At 40.1% G+C, this 23422-nt stretch overlaps 1 protein-coding gene and 1 non-coding gene across 3 annotated transcripts in view; one reads left to right on the forward strand and one right to left on the reverse strand.

Moving 5' to 3' along the window:
• Window positions 1-23422, reverse strand: part of KCNK2 (potassium two pore domain channel subfamily K member 2) — a 93950-nt gene that overhangs the window by 65463 nt on the left and 5065 nt on the right. For both annotated transcript variants that reach the window (XM_038761086.1, XM_038761085.1), the window contains exon 3: window positions 8654-8771. In XM_038761086.1, coding sequence (XP_038617014.1) covers window positions 8654-8771 — 118 coding nt within the window. The remainder of the gene's footprint in view (window positions 1-8653; window positions 8772-23422) is intronic.
• LOC119941085 lies at window positions 10070-10207 on the forward strand. Its single transcript, XR_005455118.1, has one exon. It is a non-coding gene; the product is annotated as a small nucleolar RNA SNORA7 (small nucleolar RNA).

The following is a 23422-nucleotide window of genomic DNA, read 5'->3' on the forward strand; positions in this document are numbered from 1 at the left end:
ATTTTTTTTCTTGATAAACTGTCCCTGCTCTGAAGGAGGTTATAGCAAGGGTAAGAACTGTTTCTTGTTTTCCCTTTGTAGTTTACCATAATGCTTAGGACAGTACTCCAAATAAACTGGGTGTTCAATCATTATCACCTGTTTTCCAACTTTCTTTTGAAAAAAAGAGTTAATAAAACTAATAGGGGTATTTGTGAAGCATTTTCACTAAGCACTGTGCTAAGCACTGTGCTGAGCACTGGGGCAGATGCAGGATAATCAGACAGAACACAGTTACTATCCCACACTGGGATCACAGTCTAAGGGGGTGGAGGAACAGGTATTTATTCATCTCTTTACAGATGAGGAAACTGAGGCACAAAGAGGCTAAGTGATTTGCCCAAGGTCACACATCAGGCAAGTAGCACAACCAGGATTAGAAGCCAGGTATCCTGATTCTTAGTCACTTGCTCATTCTACTAGGACCCTACTTGTTCACTAAAACTTAAGGTGTAAATATCTTCAGATTTAAAAAGCACTAACCTTCCTTCCAAAGGCTTTAAAATACTCAACCTGCCTCTCATTTCCCTTTCAAAATGTTCTTATGCAGTTGGAAGGGAAAAGTAGTATTACTTCCAAATACGTTTTAGTTTAGTTTCCTTTCTCATAATTGGGAAAACAAGGATAAGTTAAGGTCACTAAATTCATTGGTGACAGAAGCAAGAATATATCCATTTTTTTAAAATGTCACTTGATAAGTGCTTATGTCAAGCACTGTTCTAAACGTTGGGGTAAATACTAGATAATCAGGTTGGACACAGCCCCTGTCCCACATAATAATAATTATTATTATTACGGCATTTGTTAAGCACTCACTATGTGCCAGGCACTCTAATAAGCACTGGAGTGGATACAAGCGAACCGTTTGGACAACATCCCTGTCCTCCACAGAGCTCAAAGTCTCAATCCTCAGTTTACAGATGAGGTGACTGAGGCACAGAGAAGTGAAGTTATTTTCCCAAGGTCACAGCAGATAAGTGGCAGAGCAGAATTAAAACCCATGACCTTCTGACTCTCAGGCCCATGCTCTATCCACTAAACTGTTCTAAATCCCCTTGCAAACTAGGGCTCACAATCTTAATCCTCAATTTACAGATGAGATAACTGAGGTCACACAGAATACAAGTGATGGAGTCTGGATTAGAACCCAGGTGCGGGCTTTTTCCACTAGGCCAAGCTGCTACTCAAGGTTTAATGCTCTTTCCGGTACTCGGCCTAGAAACTTTTCTTCTGCACCAACAGTTTTCTCTATAGTCCTTAATCACAAAAACTGAAAGTGTAGCATTTGAAGCCCTAATAACAAGACAAAGCAAAATTGAGGTAGGATTGGAGTTATGTAATGTAGCATTGGAAATATAGCATTTATGTTTTTCTGCAATTCATTTCATATATTCCCCAGATAGGCAGGGACTCTACCAAGGTTGCTTTGAGATAATTGGGACTAGATCGTACCAGTTGACATCTTATTTGAACTGTGTGCCTCAATTTCATAACACTGACAAATACTTCTTTAAAAATAGACAATGTCTGCATCAGATTGTAAACTCCTTAGGTCAGGGACCATGTCTACTTCACTCTCCCAAGTGCTTAGTATAGTGCTCTGCATACAGTAAGAAATCAGTAAATACCACTTATTGATTGATGGGTCAGATTGGTAATGATCCACTGCCAGACTAACTCAAAGTAAGAACCTTCCTTTGCAAACTTAGGTGTACCAGAAAGAAATGAACAATTCTGTCAAAAAGCAGACAAGCCACCTGCTTCTCAGTGATGTGTGCCTTAGGTTACTGAGTTAACATCTATTCCAGTAACATAAAATATCACCAACAATGGCAGGCAAAATGGTCAAATCTGTGCTTGACAACACAATAAATTCAGGAAAAAATACAGGAAAAATGGGTTGCTGGTTTCCAAAATTCTCAGAGGAGAACAGAAATTATCTTTTCTACCCACATGGGCCATATCTCTACCATCACCAATGAGAAGTTGCTAGGCTTTTTCTCAATCAAGCAAAAAGCAGTTTCAACACTGAATATGTTATCTGACTTTTCCAAAGCAAACATATGTTTTTTTTCTTATCAGGAGCTGCTTCCTCAAACTGATTCAAAAACTTTTGTTTTGGAATTTTTTCAATAAGCATCTTCCTTTCAGCTCAGCTGGTGAGATACTTTTGCTGTAACATGGAGATCACAAACATGACAGTTTCATTATACAATCAAGCTAAGAGACAATCCAAAAATCTTGTTGTGGCTTTCAAAATGTTGAACTACTAAAAAAATCATATAGTCAAACCAAACAATTCCTCCATGCAAGATGTAGACAGAGCAGTGTTTTTGGCAAATCAATCGATAGTATTTCCTGAGCTTTTACTCTATGCAAAGGACTGTACTAAGTGCATGGGAGAACACAAAAGAGTAGACATGAACCCTGCCTTCATGAAGCTTACAATCTAAGTGGGAAAGCTGACACTAAAATAAATTACAGATGGGATGAAATTTGAGAGGCAGGCTAAAAATTTCTGTACTGAGGCTGTTAGACTGAGAAGATTTATGTAGAGTTGACGAAAGAGAAAGAGAGCCAAGAGGGACAAGAGGAGAACCAAGAGAAAATGGTGTTGATTAAACCAAGGCAAGATAGTGTTTACAAGAGAAGGTCGTGGTCCAGAGAGTTAGAGACATCTGAGAGACTAAGGAGGATTAGGCGAGAGTAGAATCCATTAAATGTGGCAAGGCTATGATTCTTTTTTTAAGAAAACCCTAAAGATTGCCAAGCATCGCTCAATCCCTGATGTACAAAGAGGTTACAATGATCCCATCCCATTACTGTCAGCTTTCTGACTGGCTCTTTGGAAACTGTGATACTTAAGCAACAAAAATCAACTAAACCATTATGTTCCAGAACTGCAGGATTTTCCACTGGGAGGATTCTGAAAGTGCCTGAGGGATTTCAGGCTGTAAATGGAGAAGGCAAAAAGGACCTGGGTTCTAATTCCAGCTCTGCTACTTGGCTGTGTGACCTTGGGCAAGTCACTTCACTCCTCTGTGCCTCAGTCACCTCAGTGCTCTGCACATAGTAAGCGCTCAATAAATACGATTGATTGATTGATCTGTAAAATGGGGATTTGGGGCTCTGTTGAGCCCCATAGGGAACATGGACTATGTCCAACCTGATTAGGTTGAATCTACTCCAGTGCTTAGCAAAACAAATAGCAAAACAATAAATAAAATGAATAAATCTTTAATTTATAATGATCTGTCAGTTGATTCAGAATAGTTGGGCCTGACAGTTCTGCCATTCTGCCATTGCTTTCCCTCCCCCTCTGAACACAAGTGCCACTTCCAACCTCTACAGCTCTGTGGCATGATCTTTTATTATGTGCCAGGTACTTTTCTAAGCACTGGGATAGACATAAGATAATTAAGTCAGACCCAGTCCCTGACCCACACTGGGTTCACAGCCTAAGATGGAGGGAGAAGCAGCGAGGCCTAGAGGATAGAGCACAGGCCTGGGAGTCAGAAGGACCTGGGTTCTAATCCTGGCTCCGCCACTTGTCTGCTGTATGACCTTGGGCAAGTCACTTCCCTTCACTGTGCATCAATTATCTTGTCTGTAAAATAGGGATTAAGACTATGAAACCCATGTGCTCTGCACACAGTAAGCGCTCAATAAATACGATTGAATGAATAAATGTGAGACCTGGACTATGTCCAACCCAATTTGCCGTGTCAAACTCCAGCGCCTAGTACATTACCTGGTTCATAGTAAGCACTCAGCAAATACCGCAGTTATTATAATCATCACTATTATTGTAATTATGGCATTTAAGTGCTTACTACACACCAGGCACTATACCAAGAGCTGGGTGGCAGGGGGATACTGGAGGCTGAAAAGAACAATACCAGGCATAAAGACAAGTATTGTCGTAGACATACTGGACCCAGAACAGTGGATTTATCCTGCATAAATCCGGATGAACGACCATCCTACTTGTACTCTTGAAACCATAGAAATGGTAATGTATGAGTGCATTGGGCAGGGAGATGAGACCATGACAATGTGGGATCTGCCAGATCCCGTCTGATCATAGTTCAACCTGGGAGAATTTTCCTAAGAATATGTTTTCTTTCACCTGCTAGTATTATTCTCATTACAAAAATTTCTGGGCCCTGACTAGACAACCTTAGCTAACTCTACTAGCATATCCCATAGGATAATATTTGTACCTTCTGCTCTATTTATTTTCCAAAACACTCTTAGCCAACCTGCCTATCTTGTAACTACCCCAGTATTTGGCACTTAGAGAGTGTTTAGGAAATAATCTAATTATAATCATTATTTAACAATGAGTAATGAAATGTTGACGGCGCTGGAGGTCCAAAGAGTACATACCTTTTAAAAGTTAAAAACCTCCATATGCTTAGCAATAATAATGTACCTTGTATTTATAGACTGTCTTTCTTGAAAAGTTTCCAGGGCACTTTCACACACAGTAGCCTAAGGGCCCCATCACAAGTTGGGGGTATGAGGGGTGGGGGAGGAGAGTGCAAGGGTAGCCGTCAGATGATGATCACTCATTTAACTGTACTTACTGAACACTTACTGTTTGCAGAGCGCTATACTAAGTGCCTGGGAGAGTACAATATAACAGAGGTAGTAGATATCTTCCCTGTCTACAGTGAGTTAACAGTCTAGAGGAATGATGTGCTAAAAGGGATGATTTACTGTGATACACTCTGGCAGGTGTTCCTTCATAAAGGTTATTATAGAAGATCAACTCTAAGAATGAATAGTAAATTAGGGGACATGGGCATTGCTTACAAACTTGAGAAAGTAAGGCATGCCCTGAATAAATTTTTTAAAAAACTGGGTTTCTATGAGCAAAGTATTGAGAAAAGTATTTTCCTCCCAAAATACCTTGATGCTAATTACTCAGATATTTTTTGCTCTAGACTGGAAGTTCCTCTCTAGATTATGAAACTGTTGTACTGTACTCTCTCAAATGCTTAGTGCAGTGTTCTGCAAAAGGTAAGCTTGCAATAAAAACCACTGATTGATTTTACTTTATTTTATTTTATTTCATGGTATTTTTTAAGCACTTATAATGTTGCAGAGACTGTACTAAGTGCTGGGGTAGATACAAGTTAATCAGGTTGGGCACAGTCCATGTTCCACTTGGGGCTCACAGTTTTAATCCCCATTTTTCAGATCGGGTAACTGAGGCACGGAGAAGTTGAGTGACTTGCCCAAGGTCACATAGCAAAGTGGAGGAGCCGGCATTAGCTCCACGTTATCTAAATAACTATGGCCGAAGTGCACTTTGGTACTCAAATGATCAAGATCATTTTTTCAGGAAATCTAAAAGACGGTGAATTGTTTTTAACAGTCTTTCAAGCAAAAACTTTGTCATGAAATATCCCTGACCGTCAGCCCCATGTGTCCTGTGTTGAATCTAACCCAGTCAGCACCCAACACAGCGTGTGGTACACAGTAAGTACTTAAGAAATACCAACATTATCATTATTAATATTGTCATAGCTGGATATTTGAGGCCAAGGTATATTTTGAGACCAGATCTATCCAGACCTAGCCTGACCAGACTGGTGAAAGCAAGGTCAGTCTTAGAATTCTAAAAGGATTTGAAACTTCCTAAAAGCTTTTCTTACACTCTGAAAATCTGAGCTTCGATTCTGTCGTGCATTATTTTTAAAGGAAAATGATGACAAACTGCTAGGCTGGCAGTGGAGCTGAGTATTTTTGGATGCCAACCTAAAGTCCTGCAGGTGTAGGCTGGCAGCTACCAATGAAAACCCCATCTGACCTAGCTACAGCCCCCAAAATGAGGTAAAACTAGAAGACCTACACCATAAGACAATTGCAAAAAGCAAACTCAAAACCTAATCTCTACTCTTCACAGCTATAATTTGGGGTCAGGTAGGTAACAGTTGGGTTTTTTTTTTTCATAAATAAGAAGTCATTTTTTACAAAGATATCAAAGGATTTTTACATTGTAATAATAGTACAGGAGCTTTATAAATAAAACATTTTTATAGGTAAACCAAAACTTTGAAGACCTACTACCCTCTTCTATTGCTGAAACTTACCACTGCTTCATTTACCCCTTACCAATAAAGAGAGATAATACATCAGTGTCCCATTCTAAAACTTCTTGTTTTTCTCTTGGATTTTCTATCTACAAGGACTCGTGGTTGTGAAACCAAGAGTTTTATGATATTATGTTTCAGCATATTACATTCAGTCCACTGGAAAATGAATGTATGCTTTCCATGTTCTTTTGCCTGTAGGTATACCATCAATCTTTCAAACCCACTCCCTCTCCCTTCTGTGTCACCCTTGAACTTGGATTTGTACCTTTTATTTACCCCTCCCTCATTCCCGTGGCACTATGTACTTATCTGTTATTTATTTTAATGCCTGTCTCCTTTACACTGTAAACTCCTTGTGGTCAGGGACTGTGTCTACTAACTCTGTTATATTGAACTCGCCAATGCACAGTGTTCTGCACACAGTAGGTGCTCAAAAAATACGACCAAATGATTTCTGGCCTTGTCTGAATCTTTCTAAAACCAATTAGGTGAGAGTAAGTTGGTCTTTTTAATTTTTAAGGTATCAAAAAATCACTTCTCAATTCATCCTGTGATTTTTTTAATTATAACCTATAAATAATCTTTTCCAAGATGGAAATGAACAATATGTGAAGGTTAAAAATTTAGCCTACTCAATGATAAAAAATAGGGTTCTCTCTTTTCCTGGTTGTCAGGAAATAAGCCCAACTTTTGATCTGATTATCCTGGAAAAAAAACAGGACAGGGCCCTCTAAAAGTGAGCCTCTTTCTTCTCTCACCACCATCATTAAAGCAAAGTCAAAATGCAGAGATAGTTCATTGCAATGTAACCCACAAGCAGCAAAACCTTGCAGGGGATTCATTATAATGACATAAAATTACAGGATGTAACAAGCAGTTCCCAGAGAAACAAAGTTTAAATCACAATTAGTTTAGAATTATTCTACTTCCTCTTGTTCAGGAGTTTGATTAAAAATGCTGGAATCATGACATTTGCCTCCTTAACCAATCTATAACCATAACCTGTAAGACTGGAACTCAATGTTAAATTGAGTTATAATCAGTGGCTGAAATAGTATAATTTGCAATTGCACACTTTTAAAAAAAAAACCTATAAAGCAGGGTAACAAGGAAGCACAGGACTGGCTGAGAGCCAACAGTGAGTACTCCATAATTCGGACTGTCCCCTCTACAGATTATGATTTGAATCTACACAACTGGCTAAGAAAATCTCAAAAATTTCTCAGGAATGTCCAGAATTCTAAGTTGTTGCCCCAGGCCTGGGAATAGTTTCTTCAATAGCAGGCTACTCATGTCATCCTTCCCCTCAGGGTTGGCTAAATTCCCAATGACTAGTCAATAGCCCTGCCCTCTAAGCCTCCTCTCAGACCAGGTAGGACCAAATTTCAAACCCTTACTCCATGCCCAAACTTGTATTATATAATATTCACTTCCTCCAGTTTATTTACCAATGTCTGTCCTTCCCGAGGCTACTCAAAGCTACCTCTAATTCACTAATCACCTGTAACTGAAATACGGGAAAACTAATGTATTTGGTACACACTCCAGGTAACTCAAGCAACAACATCATATAAATATAAATAAAAATGACCCCTGAAATAAAGTGCATATAAATTACCCTCCCTGTCCAAGCTCTCATCTCCCCCACTACTTTTTATCCCTACCTTATCACCTATGCATTTTGTATAGTGTTCGGCACACTGTAAGAATTCAATACGATTGATAGACTACGCCACAAGTCCCACGCCTACAGCACATATTCATTCATTCAGTCGTATTTACTGAGCGCTTACTGTGTGCAGAGCACTATACTATGCGCTTGGAAAGTACAATCCAGGAACAAATTGAGACAATCCCTGCCCACAATGGGCTCACATATGTACATATCCTATAATCAGTTGCTTCCCTTACCTGAAATTTAGTTTAGTGACTGTCTCCTCCACTAGACTGTAAGCTCCTTGAGAGCAGGGATTGTATCTTACTCTATTTCTACTCTCCCAAGCACACAGAAGAATGTTCTTCATAGAGTAAGAACACAAGTATCATTGAAGGACCATGTAAGGATATAGATCAATCTATTATTTAATAGGCCTAAAACTGCATCAGAATCCTTTCCCATAAATTAAATTGAGAACTCAGAGGGCTCTTCATCTCAGCAAGATCAAATCAGTGATTTAAAAAAAAGTTAAGGTTAGGCTCCTCAAAGTTAAGAGTCTTCTATTTGACTGATCTGCTTTGCACTCTATCTGTAAAAACAATTCACAGTAAGTGCCCAACTAATACCATTGATTGATAAAGCATTGAATTTAACTAGAAATCTTGACTTCGTAGTAGCCAACTCATTTCAAAAGCTTTTTTTCCTCATTCAAAATCACACAGGATTTATTTTCCTACAAGATGAAGCAAGATGACAAACAGAAAAAAATTACCAAATGTTGGCAGAACAAATTTCTAATAAAAATAAATTGTCACACACAAACTTTACCAGAATAAAATAAGTTGTGTCCTACCTATGGTGGTAATAACAGTGCCAGCAAAGAAGAAGGAACTTCCCAAATCCCAGTGACTGATTTGATTGGAGGTGTTTCCTAAAGGTATAATTCCTGCATTTATTGCTGCCACTATTTGCTGCAAGTTTAAAAAGAAACTTGTCAGTATACATGAAATATAGTTAAAATCATACATATTTTTCTATTCACAAAATTACATGATCAAAAAAAGGAGTCAGTTATGTTTACTTTTTTGCTAGAAATTTACAATTTTAGCTTAACACAACACTTCAATATGAACAGATTTTTGTGACATTTACATTGTTTGCTATCAAATATTAAATAATTATGAACCAGATAAGATATGATGAATGCATTTGTTATCAATATTAAAAATCATTCAAGGTCTGTTTGTGTTAAGCGCAAAATAACATACTATACAAATCTGATTTGAATACCAGCTAGAAAAATGCACAAAAGTGTGAATGACAGATAGTAACCGTATTAAGAATGCAAAATATTCAACCAAACTTTTTAACATTTGAATCTGTAAATTCTGCATCATTTGAAGGTATATCTAGTTAAATTTAAAGTGGGGGTGTATGATAGATTTTTTAATATATTAACTTATTACTTATAAATAACTGTTTGCCTCCCAAAGAACTTCAGATAAACACATTGGAAATATGAGAGAATCTACAATATGACTCATTGATCCAAAATGTGCGCAAATAACTCGTTCTTGGCCTGGCTGTTTTCTCCTTGATATATATATATATATATATATATATATATGTTTAGTTAAGTGTTTTCTATGTGTCAAACACTGTTCTAAGTGCTGGGGTAGGTACAGGTTAATTAGGTCTGATACAGTCCCTGTAACACATGGGGCTCACAGTTTAAATAGGAAGGAGAACAGGTATTTTATACCTATTTTACAGTTGAGGAAACTGAGGCACAGAGAAGTTAAGTGATTTGCCCAAGGTCACACAGCAATTGACAGAGCCAGAATTAGAACAGAGGTCCTCTGATTCTCACACCTGAGCTGTTTCCAACAGGCCATGCTGCTAGTGCAATGCTGTATACATTGATCATCTGTGCACAGACCAGTGTACTAAGTGCTTGGCTGAGTACAACAGAAGTAAAAGGCATATTCCCTGCCTTTTAGGAGCTTACAGTTGGAAGAATTGGAAGAGGAAGATGATCAATAAATCAATTGGTGGTATTATTGACAACCCCTGCTCCCAAGGAGCTTACAGACTAACAGAGGATCTAACGGAGCTAGGTGGACATATTACTTACATACACTGGACGAGAGGAAAAATCGGCACAAGTGGAAATAGCAAGAATATAGAGAAATGAATAAATGTAATATATAAGTGAATTAATAAGGGGAGAGCATAGGTTGATTTATGCATATGTCTATGAATGGTTTTTACCTTCTCAAGGTCGCACCTGGAGAATTTCCAGTACTCTACCAGTCTCGACTATGGGAGGGAGAGTCACGCAGAGGCACACCCATTCCATTCCTGGCCTGGCCAGTGGCTAGCGAGTGGAAGGCAATGTGCTACAGGTCAAGACTCTCCTGTGCTGGGTGGCAGCAGTGTGGGAGAGAGTCGAGGCCAGAGATTCAAGTTAACTGAGCAGAAGGAGGCAATGGTAAACCAATTCTGTAGTTTTACCAAGCAAACTCTATGAATACACTACCAGTACGATGGCAGATGGAGGTGGGGCACTCTGGGAGAGATGCGTCCATGGTGTCGCTATGGGTCGGAAATGACTGGACAGCATAAGACAGTGAATGGCTTTTAAGATCAGTCCATCTGGAAAAGTGGAATTTAATTGGGTAACGTATCCTCGAAGAAGTGGTTTTTCAGGAGGACTTTAAAAATGGGAACACGATAGTCCAGAGAATTTGAAAGGGGAGGGAGTGAGCAAGGGGAGTTCTCCCTCATTCCCAGGAGTTTGATTCTGTAGCAGAAGGTTGGTCAATTATTATAAACTTTGGCCCATGCTTCTCCCTGTGTTTCACCAGCTCTCCTGCCTTTCCTTCCCCAAACAGTCCTGGGTAAGTGCTCCCCAGACATTTTGGCCATTCTTTATTTCCTCCCCTTCTCTCCACTAATAATAATAACAATATTAATAAGACCTTTATTTCCTGCTTCCAAAATTGGAGGAAAAATAACTGAAGAAAACACCTAAAACCCAGGAAAGAGAAGAGAGTTCAGTAATGATGCACTGAGCGGCCAGTCTGCTGCTAAAATGGTTTGACAGGGGTTAGAATATTAATGTAATAGTCTCAATTTCTCAAGAAAATTTTAAAGATAGATTTTTCAAACTGGGCATATTTGTCAAATTTGCTTTCCATTACTCAGTCCTTCCATCGTAATGGGATATTTTAGAAGAATATTAGTGATTTCTCTTAGAGAAGAACAAGAAGTGGTACATTTGTGTAATTTATGCAGAACAGAAGTGATTTGAGTATACTATTTTTAGAATCTGGTTAGGCAGTGCATTTTCAAGATTTCCCTAGAGAACTTCCTTTAAGCCAAATGGCTAATGTGTGCTACTGTTTTTCTGTTGTTGTTGTTTCGTATAAAGCTATTTAAGTGAAAATGGAGATCGCAGTATCTGAAAAAGCTCTGAAAAACCTTATATTATCTCCCAACGAATTATTCCCCCAAATCCCTAATACATTTTCAGACAGATCTCATTAAGCAGCATTCTTGACAAAAATGCTATCATTTTCATAATTTTGAAAGGACTATATTGTTCTTCAAGAGAAACAGTTTCCCTCCTTTTTATTCTTTGGAGGCCAAATTTAAAATTAAACGTCTCCCTTACTTCGCCAAGATGTTGAAGCTATTTTTATCTTGCCTAATGAATATACTCGGGCCATTTTCCTCATTGTGTTTGAGGGGGTGTACTCATTTACACCTCATGAAAATGAAAGGTCTACCCGTGACTCTGGGGCAGAGTTGAATTTTCCTATGGGCTCAGGAGGTATTTTCTTGGGAGAGAGGATCTGTTAAGAAGGGGTTCTCTATTTTGTTTGGAGGTCTTCTTCACATGGGGAGGGGGAACTTCTGATCATTTTTTCTCCCAATGTCCTCTTCCCTCTTTCTCTTGTAGAATAGCTTCCCAAATTTTTTTATGCCACCTTGACCAACCACCTCAATGGACCTGACCTTCATAAACCCTATTAGTTTAGTGCCTGGAAAAGACCAACAGTTGATGGTGTTTGTGGCTAACAACCTAGACTACATCCTTCCCTTTCTAGACTTAAAGTAACGGTCACCACTTTCATTTGACTCAAGGTGGAATGGCAATTCTACAAACTGAAGGTTTACAAAAACTATAGCTTACAGATCAACCTTATTTACAATTTTGTCACGAACAGTATGCATTTTAGATTCCAAGATAATGATTTTCATAGCTCATTTCTTTCAAGTAGCTAGCATGTTCTTCCTCCGGTTCTTGCCCAGCCAAGGAAATAATCTTAATAATCACTTGCCAGGAATATCTTATTTTTGAAAACCCTTTGGGTAAATAGGACTTGTAAAATCTCTTAAATATATTATCTTTCTGAACGCAATGCAGAAAATACTAAGCAGTTCAAATGAACTCCAACTTCCCCTCGCCCACCTAGGGGTAGGTTCCTGAAAGACCCCAGAATAGGCTAAAAAATGAGAAAAGATCTAAGGTTGTGGGAATCTGTGACTGTAATCATATTACATAGCATCACTTTTCTAAATGATATCCAACTAGCATTTTATCATAAGTTCTTGTTTCTAAATCTCAAGCCTGAAGCTCATCTGTCATTCTTGATGGGAGCCTGCACGATCACCATTCACTCATTCATTCATTCAATTGTATTTATTGAATGCTTACTGTGTGCAGAGCACTGTACTAAGTGCTTGGGAAGTACAAGTTGGCAACATATAGAGACGTTCCCTACCCAACAGCAACATCACCACCAACAGCAACTCTCCATGGCTAGAAAATGCAACTCCACCTTATTTGTCAAGGAAACCAATTTCCTTACCCTCTGGCAAATAGCTTATTTGCTTTCTGCAAAAATGCTAGGATTAATTGAGAGAAAAATGTGAAACACTGCACCTAGATCTTAGCTTAGTGATGTGCAGTATGATGTCATGGGCACTCCAGGCTGGTGAAGGCGAGTGTGGATGACTTGGAAAGGGAGGTGGCACACTGATGTGCTACAGAAACAGAGTTATCATTCATTCAATCGTATTTATTGAGCGCTTACTGTGTGCAGAGCACTGTACTAAGTGCTTATGAGCTGCAACTAGAGTTAGAATAGTATATGGTATGTTAGATGTGGATACTCGAGCTTGCTGTTGGGTAGGGACCGTCTCTATATGTTGCCAACTTGTACTTCCCAAGCACTTAGTACAGTGCTCTGCACACAGTAAGTGCTCAATAAATACGATTGAATGAATGAATACTCAGCCATGATGGGTTTAGGAAAACCAAGACAGTTTCCCAAACTAACTCTCATTCCCACTTTCCACACACCAAATGAAGTTGGGGTTCATTTGAATTTCTTAGTATTTGCTATATCATGTTCAGACAGATAGAATATTTAAAGGATTTTACAAGAGTAGTCCTACTTACCCAAAGGGTCTTCATAAATAAGTTATTCCTGGCAAGTTATTAAGATTATTTTCTTGGCTGGGCATGAAATGGAGGAAGAACATGCTATATATTCTCCATATATAAACCTGTTCCCTCTTCTTTATATCCCTGTACACATAATGAAAATTGTGGAATTTGTTAAGCACTTACTATGTGGCAAGCACCATACTAAGCACTAGAGTAGACACAATATAATCAAGTTGGACATAGTCCCTATCGCTGGCACTGACATCAGCGGCAGGCCATGTTGGATATGGAGAAGCAACGTGCTCTAGTGGGTAAAGCATGGGCCTGGGAACCAGAGGACCTGAGTTCTAATCCTGGCTCCACCACTTGTCTACTGTGAGACCTTGGACAAGTCATTTTGCTTCTCTGTGCCTCAGTTTTCTCAACTGTAAAATAGGGATTCAATACCTGTTTGCCCTCCTATTTGACTTTGAGCTCCATGTGGGACAGGAATCGGGTCCCACCTGTTCAACTTGTATAATAATAATAATAATGAGGTATTTATTAAGTGCTTACTGTGTGCAAAGCCCTGTTCTAAGCGCTGGGATCTACCCCAGCACTTAGAATGGTGCTTGACATATAGTAAGTGCTTAACAAATACCATTAAAAAAGATAAGTAAAGCCACCCCAACATTTTGGAGGTGAGGAGAGAAAAGATAAGGAGGAAATTGAAGGAGAGAGAGTCTATTTGTCTACTCCTAAATCACTCAGCAAGGGATTATGAATGGCAGGTCTAAAACTCAAGTCTTCCAACTTCTGATTCAGTTTTTTTTTCACTTAGCTACATTAGTATTCATACAGATTTCCCAGATCTTGCTTTCTGTAGTTGAGAAAGGGTACAGCGATGAGGAGACCGAGCAGCTGGAAATCAGAGAAGACATCTCTAGACTATGAGCCCATTGTGGGCAGGGATTGTTTCTCTCTATTCCTGTAGTGTACTCTCCAAGTACTTACTACAGGGCTCTGCACACAGTAAGTGCTCAATAAATATGATTGAATGAATTTAAGGTGAGTCATTACATTAACCTTGAAAAGAATGATGCAAAAAGTACCTTTTTCATCTGATTTGCCCTGAAGTGGTGAAATTCATCATAATTTTTATCCTTCTAATTTGTGTTTCTGCTACTTTTGAAGATTCAAGGACTAGAAAAGAGATCCAGACGTGTCTTGGCTTTCCGACTGTCCTACAACACTGAGCTCCTTGTGGAAAGCTGGGTAAATTTAATCTGCTTCCTTCCCAGAATTCAAATCTGCAGGGGAGTCTGGATACTCCCAGATTGAAGTGAGGTGGGGGGCACCTAGAGGGTATGACTATGATTCAGACTCCATTCCAGAACTCAGAAGTGGCAGAAACTCCATCCTCGTGTGGGGTTACAAGAGTGCCAGGGCATTCCTGGATACGGTTTCTGCTCAGAAAATAAAATCTAGTAAGGAACCCACCTTAGGGCCAGAAATAGGCCGCAGAAGGCTTTCTGGCTCCCCTCCAGCCTGCCCCGCCCCCTGGATCCTGTTTCTGAGTCAGAGGTGGGCTCTCCAGAGACTCCATAAAACCTCACCCAGGCTCTGAAAGAAACAGAACCTGGAATGTCCTGGATTTTCTGCAACCACAAACTCTCATCTGGAGGCCCCACCCAGGAAACCTCTCCCCAGGAAGTCCCACTTGCCCTGAACTTCACCTTATCACGAAGTCCTAACCTAGGAAATTCCATCTTGGGTCCTGGGTTCGTTTTGTTCCTCCTCCCTGGCCTTCCGGCCCGCCCCAAACCAATGGCCAGACTGCTTATGCATAGACATATACATTTTCTAATTTTTCAAAATGCCACAACATTGATCCTTGCTCTCAAAACATTCTAGAACATTTCACTTCTCAACCCTGGAAGAAATGTGAAAGAACAAAATGCCAGCTGCCTGCAGGCTGGTAACAAGCCAAGTCATGGGATGTCCATTGAAGAAGAAAAAGGCAGGTGTTCCCCTTCCCACAGCAGCAAGTTGGCTTCCATCCAGAGCCAGTTGAACAGTGGTGCCCCTAGTCCCACAAACACCCCTCCTGTGAGAACTAGTAGGGAGTGCTTCTTTGGGCATAGAGGAGAGAGGTTCCAAATCATCTTGGTCCCTCCTGCTGATCAGTATGTCTCCTGGCAGATTTCCCTCTTACCTTCCTATACTCGCTCCTGTCCCACTACAACCAATCCATCAGTCAATCAGTCAGTGATGTTTATTAAGAATTTTACTATGTGGGGAGCACATACTAAGCATTGGGAGAGTACATACAATAGAGATATGATCCCTGCCCTCAAGGAGCTTACAACCCAATCCTCTCTGCTCCTCTAATGCCAAGCTACTTACTGAACATCAATCCCATCTTTCTCACCATCAACCTCTTACTCATGCCCTCCCTTCTTCCTGGCCATCCCTCCCGCTTCGTATCTGGCAGATCACTTCTCTCCCCTTCTTCAAAACCCGGGTAAAATCATATCTTCTCCAGGAAGCTTTCTCCAAACTCACCTCTCATCTTCCCACAGTATTTCCCCTCCCTCAGCATCACCTACGCATTTGGGTCCATGTCTTCTACACACTTAGAACCTCACATCACCCCCAGAACACATATGTACATATACTCTGCTGCTTCCCCTAGCTATAATTTATTTTAATGTTCGACTCTCCCACCAGATTGTAAGATCTTCGAGGGCTGGGATTATGTCAACTAATTCTACTGTACTCTCCTGAGTGCTTAGTACAGTGCTCTGCAGAGTATGTGCTCACTTAATATGAGCAATTGATTGGGGTGCCTCTCCCACCACTATAAATCTGCATCAGAAATTGGTGTTTTAAAAATACCAATTTTAGCTTTAAAGGTGAATTACTAAATATGAGTTTTATCAGCTTGGGGTATGAACAAATCAACTTTTCAATGCCAAATCTTATCAACTTATCTGCAGGAATGCAAAACACAAGCAAAAACATTCAGCTTCTGAAACTTAGAAAACTTTAATTGCATAGCCATTTCATCTAGAATAAAAAATGAGATACCCAACTGAGTGAACACCATTTAAAAATCGTCTTTCAAGACGCATGCATCAACATCATTATTTCACCATTATTATTACTGATAATTATAAATATTTCCATTGCCATGGCTAATCGCCAAAAGACAAGTTATTTTAAGATTACCTAAAGGAAGTCTTTAAAAGAGGTTGTTAATGCTAATGAAAATAATTAACCAGCAGAAGTACCCTATTAGAAAGCTAAGATTGTAAGCAAGTTGCACACCTTGCAAAAGTGCTTCAAATCAAGTCCATGAGGCAACTTTCTTCATTATAGATCTTTTCAGATGATGCAAAATTAATTTTAACTTAGTTTACAACAAATTGCTTGGTCATGCATTCAAAATTTGAATTTCCTGTGCCCTCACCTGAGCAGCAGACTAGATGCCCTCCCAAGAATATTGGTGAAGGAGCAGTTCTTAGCAGGAAACCATAATTGCTCTGCAATGAAGCCCTCTTTGTTGGAGAGGAGAAGGGAAGCAGCGGCTAGGAAAGTTTCACAGTTGTTTGGTAATGTTTATTTGCAACAATTTCCTATTTGATCTCCCATTAACTTAACTCTTAGGAAAAGGAATATAACCACACCCACTCCTATAAAAAGTAGGGTTTTTATTGAACAGGAGCAGGGTGAATAAAAGAATCAAGTCAAGGTTGGCACATGAGGATATCTGTGTCAGTAAATAGATCAGGCTCTGTAAATGAAAGAATGAGTCTGAGTGACCATTTATGTGTGAATGTGTGTGGGTGGATGAGTTTGAGTGTGTGTGTGTGTGTGTGTGTGTGTGTGTGTGTGTTGTTTTTGCTTATTTTGTTCTACTTTTAATGACTAACTCCAAGCAATTTCTGTCAACTAATGAAAAAGACCCCCACCCAATGAATAGTCAACAGAAGTACCACCCTCAATAATGGCACAGGAAAAAGGTACAATGATCATGCCTCTTACTGAATGAGAACTCTCAGGGTGACCTAGTGGAAAAGAGCATAGGACTGGGATCGAGTAATCAATAGTATTTACTGAATGCTTGGGTGTGCAGAACACTGTACTATGCACTTGGGAGAGTACAATCCAATAGAGTTGGAAGACACATTACTGTTTAGGGAGACAAGAAAATTAGTGGAGAGGAGATTATTCTGGTGCCTGCTCCAGTAATTGCCTGCTGTGTGACCTTGGGCAAATCACTTAAACTCTTTATGCCTCTCTATCCTCAACTACCTGATCTTCCTCCATTTTAGACAGTGAGCTGTGGGTGGGACAAGAACTGTGACCAATCTGACTGTCTTGCATCTTCCCCAGTTTCTAGCAAAAGGTAAGCTCTTAATAGATGCTGTAGTTGTTATTATGCTATGATGTGACTATAGATTACAGCCATACCTCCACTAGTCATCCTGAAATGCATTCTGTTGGTTACAAGGGAGCTGCAAAGGAACTCAACACAACCCATCACTAAGCCTACAAAAACAAACTCAAAGCCACATCCTCTTAGCAAAAGAATATTCTCTCTCACGAAACTCTTACCTAAAGACTTATGCAAGTGGGCAGAGGTCCATGCTGATTTCTTTGTTGGGGAGATACCAGAATCATTCAGGAGCAATCTTGATGTTTTAAACAGCTTTAGTAAGAACATGAGAATTGTAGAACATAAGAAATGCCAAACCTGGGCCAGACCAGGGTAGATTTCATCTAGTAAATAGTTATTCCTCAACTTGAAGGTACTATTGCTGACCGTGAAATTGTAACCATGAATTTGTCACAGTTAGAATCTCTTGCACATTATGCCCTATAATGCACCTTCTCTGGCTCCTTGTTATTTGTGATGAGCACTTCTCAGACACTAATGGTTAAGAGGGAGAAGGTATAGTCCATACTGCAGCTGGTCCTGTCCTGAGTTTGGTTATTTTTGGAGGGTTTCTTTGTTTGTATGATTGGGGTGCTTTGGGTTTGGTTTTTTTTTGCAGTAGTGGTGATGCTTTGTAGTAAATCATCCACACTCTTTCATCCAGTCCTCCTGTACCCAGCATTCCTAGGTGTAGTCTTTAGTCCCAGAACAGAAAAGCTCTGAGATCTCAGCAGCAGGCAGACACTATCGTGCCCTCATCCTTTTCAGAAGTGATCTTAAAACAGGACAGTAAGTGGCTTAGTAAGAGTCAGAGGGGTATTCCCTTCATTCTTGTAAAAACAAGAAATTAGCAACGAATTAAAAAAGAACAGCAACAAAAAGTAAACAGTTTTCTTCCATTCAACTAGATAGACTAGAGCCAGAAAATGTCAGGAGCATACATAGCTAAGGGTGGTTGTTTCAGGAAGCTGTGCAGGATTATTAGGGAGTTGCTTTTGCCTTTAAGCAGATTGGGCAGGGCTATTCCCAGCAACTGGATGACTGCAAAACCACCATTTGTGGAGGAAACTATTGGACTCTCCCAAGTGCTCAGTATAGAGTTCTGCACACAATAACCACTCAATAAATTCCACTGATAGAAAAGGTCCCTCCGAAACTCCATGCAATCATCACCCACCCATTTCTGTGAGTCACCTTTCAACCAAAGCTGAATAGAAGATCATCACAGAGAGCAGAGGTCCCTTATCACTGGAGTTCCAGAGCTCACAACCGATAGATGGAGACCAGGGCTTCCCCCAACTTTCCATATGCCACCTTCAGACCCACAGCACTTATCCATCAATCAATGGTATCAATTGAGCACATAATATGTGCAGAGCACTGTTCTGAGCACTTGGGAGAGTACAGTACAACAGAGTTGGCAGACACACTCCCTGCCCATAATGAACTTGCGGTCTAGAGGGGGAGACAGACATTAATATGAAGATGAATAAATATTTTATAATAAAATAACTTAAAGATGGGTTCATAAGTGCTGTGGGGCTGGGTGCATGTACATTCTTCCCCTCTAGACTGTAAGCTCACTGTGGGCAGGGAACATGTTTACCAACTCTGTTGTTCTGTATAGTACACTGCCATGCACACAGCAAGCATTCAGTAAATACCATCGATGATTGCTAGAAGGGACATCAAGAGATCAGTTGGCTCAGTCCTTGCCACCAAGCAAGTGAATAACTGAACATTCCAGGACAGATTTTTGTCTTTTTTTCCTTAAGCATCCCTAAGGATGGAATTTCCACAATCTTTCTCAGTAGTTCATCCCAGTGTTTCATCACCTTGACAGATGAAAATTTCTTCCTGCTTTGTTCAATCAAAAATCTCTCCCACTTTGACTCCATTTATACATTTTTTTAGGAGGCTAGGAAATTGATAGTCTCTAGTCTCCTATCAATCAATCAACGGTATTTGTTAAGCACTTACTATGTGCAGAGCACTATACTAAGCACTTGGGAGAGTACATTACAACAGCATTAGCAGACACATTCCTTGTCCATAATGAGCTTAAGTCTCTAGACTGTTCTTATTCTTCCTCTGCCCCTGTGTCTCCATGCTGCTGCTTTTGCCATAATAATAATGATAATAGTGACAATGGTGGTATTTACTTCAAGGAGGTAGGTACAATATAAGCCGAATGGACACTTCCCCCGATGTACCGAAAGCAGGCTGTGGCAATGACAGAAATGGAAGAAGAGGTGGAAGCAATCTTGGCAGCAGCAATGAGCATAGTGGGAGGTGGGAGAAACCCTGAGAGAAATGACTACACTTTCTCTGCCTTCACCTCCAAGTGCTGGAGCTGAATGCACCTCAATGGCCTTTCTGACTCTGTTTTTGCTGGTTGCGTTGAGACTGAGTCTTTTGGGAGTCCTACAACTGCCACCTTCCAGATGGCAAGGTAGATGGTCCAATATTAGTTCCTTAGACTGAAAGCTTCTTGAGGGTGGGAATCATGTCTACTCATTCTACTGTACTCTCCCAAGCGCTCTGTATATGGAAGGCATTCAATAACCACTATTGATTAATTAATGATATGCAATGCAGGCTATATGGTCATGTTACCTTTGTGGGTGGGTTTTCTGGAGCCCATAAGGGTAAGGACCACCACCTCTCTACACAGAGACCACCCCCATTTTATGTTTCAGACAGGGCTCTTGCCCACCGTCCTTCCAGCCCAGCTTTGCTCCGCTAATCTTGAGTCTGAACGTGGCACTATCTCGCAAAAGAAAATAATGAATGATATTGGTTATCAGTAAAAAGTTACCAAGACCCTATGTTTTAAGGAATCACAGACATATAGGTGGCGGAAGAAGTTTCTAAAAGGGCAGAGGAACCAAAATGTGATGTTCAGTCTTTAATTTGCCCATCAACTTGCTAGAGGTGGAGAAATGAGTTCACAGAGCACCGGCAGACAAAAAGTGAGAAATGCCTCCTATTTGGCCCAACTAATACAGAAACCAATCAGAGGAGCTCTGGGACAGGAAAAGGACAGAATGTAGCCAGCCTGACCAAGGGTCACTGAGAAGAACTGCTAATTAAAGTTTAGCCTGCACTTGCATCTATTAGTCCTGGCTCCAAGCATGCCTATTTGTCTTTCTAGAGACAGGGACACTGGATTTAAAATTAAATTTAAATCTCTTATACTTCACTGCATTTTAAACTCAATGAATAATCAGCCACAGTCTATTTAAGAGTGTACTACAGTGAATAATTACCATAATTTACTTTCTCCACTGATCACTGTAACTACTGAATATCCTAGTATCCATTACGTTTCAGCTAACTTTTCTTCAGAGAACTTCTTAAAAAAACACTCAAACTGATGCAATGACACTTAGTACTCACATATCACTTCCTTACTCCAAAGCACTCTATCAGTATTACCTAATTCTTCACCAATAAACACTTTTAGCTTATAACTCAAAACCATGGATTTTCAATATAAGAGTTTCAAAATTGGAAAATTGTGCCCAAAGTGTTTTTCCTCTCTGTCCTAATAGCAAGAAAGCCAGAACAACAAGGACAAAATAATCTCAGATCTTTGTACTAAAGGAAGGAGGAGAAAGTTTGCTGATGTTGGGAGAATTTGGTCTATTTAGGACAGTGGTCTTTCCATCTAGAACTGGAATGACAGCTTCCAATTTATTTCACATGTGAGCTTGCTATCTCAGTCACTCTAAAAAAGGATTTATTTGAACCGGCTGTGAAAAAAGAATGAAAAGATAAAAATCTCTCTTCCTGCTTTACTACCAATCCGTGAAGCCTTGTAGAAGTAAAGACTGAGTCCAGCAAATGAACTCTAAATCTAAGTACACATAAAGGTAGCAGGATAGAAGACCAAAGACTGACAACCCCGCTTAGAACAAAATTAAATCTGACAACTTTAACACATCAACTAGATTTTCGAGTTAAAATGCTTCTCTCTGACACTCAACAGTGATGCTAATGCCTTACATTCTCTTTCTTTCTCCTTGGCACCAATTTTAGCCTGGTGACAGCCAACAGTACAATCTATTCATCCTGACAACTTTGAAACATTTCATTGTAGAAGTTCTGTGCATCTGCAGAATTACATTCAAGCTAACAAAATAACTTTTTTTAAAGTATAGGAGTTGGGAAAGTAAAACATTCAGTAGAGGCAGCAACCCTAATTAGTGGGAAATGCTGAACAGGGAAAAACGTGAATCAAACGGAAATGAAGCAAATCCAACCCATAAGCAAATGCAACTCAATCATCAGCAAAAGTCAATGAAGCTGTAAAGGTCTTCCCATCCTCCAAAAAGATTGATGAGAATAGAATGTCCAAATCTGAACAATACTTGCATCTGTCCCCAAATGAAAATGGGTGGATTTGAGCTTCACGCCCTACCCCACGCACATCACATAAACCTGCCACAAGTCCAAAGGATGCCTAAACTTGCTGTAGTCCTACTTACCTTGAGATCAATCAATCAATCGTATTTATTGTATTTATTGAGCGCTTACTGTGTGCAGAGCACTGTACTAAGCACTTGGGAAGTACAAGTCGGCAACACATAGAAACAGTTCCTACCCAACATTGGGGTCACAGTCTAGAAGGGGGATCACTCCTCCACACTCACATTTTCCCCAAAACACCTTTTCACCCCCTCAAGTTGTCTTCTATTGCTCGACTGCATATTCAGGCAGGGTATCAATCGTTCAATAGCACTCACTGAGTGCTTACTGTGTGCAGAACACCATACTAAGGACTTGGGAGAGTATAGTACAGTAGTGTTGAGCATGACCTAGTGGATACAGCACAGGCCTGGGGGTCAGAAGAACCTGGGTTCTAATCCCAGCTCTGCCACTTGTCAACTGTGTGACCTTGGGAAACGTCTCTGGGCCTCAGTTATTTGTAAAATGGGGATTAAGACTGTGGGCATGGACCGTGACCAACATGATTAGGTTGTATCTATGCCAGTGCTTAGTACAGTGCCTGGCATATAGGAAGCACTTAATAAATACCATTAAAAAATACCATTGGTAGGCATGATCCCTGCCCACAAGGAGTCTATATTCTAGTGGAGGAGAGACATGCCCAGTCTACTCTACTCCTGTTCATCTTAACCCCCTTTCCCTTTGCCACTGACCTTCAATTACTTGAAGTCTTCCCACCTTCCAGACCCCAGAGGCACTAGAGGCACCTCAAAACAATCCTAAACACTGCTGCATAAGCCTGCAGACAACTGGCACCTTTTTGCTGTGGTCCATTAATCAGTACCATGTACACTACATTCTTGGGAGAGTACACTAGAGGCCAATGAGGCACTCCCTGCTGTCACTCACCTTCAGCTCATTGTGAAGCCTCAGGTAGGAAGGGGAACAGGGTCCAGGAAGGACAAGGGCAAGTTTTGAGGCTCTGTGGCAGATAGGAAGAATGCTCAGAGTCTGGGTCAATACTGAGAAATCCCAGAGTTCAGGTGAGTATACCTGATCAGTCCAAAGGCAGAAGAGAATACAATATATTTAAGCACTCTGGAGACTATGGTAGATGATTCATTCATTCAATCGTATTTATTGAGCTCTTACTGTGTGCAGAGCACTGTACTAAGCGCTTGGGAAGTACAAGTTGGCAACATATAGAGACAGTCCCTACCCAACAGCGGGCTCACAGTCTAGAAGGGGGAGACAGACAACAAAACAAAACTTATTAACAAAATAAAATAAAT

The sequence above is a fragment of the Tachyglossus aculeatus genome, chromosome 19 (assembly GCF_015852505.1).
Source record: "Tachyglossus aculeatus isolate mTacAcu1 chromosome 19, mTacAcu1.pri, whole genome shotgun sequence".
Taxonomy (NCBI): Eukaryota; Metazoa; Chordata; class Mammalia; order Monotremata; family Tachyglossidae; genus Tachyglossus; species Tachyglossus aculeatus.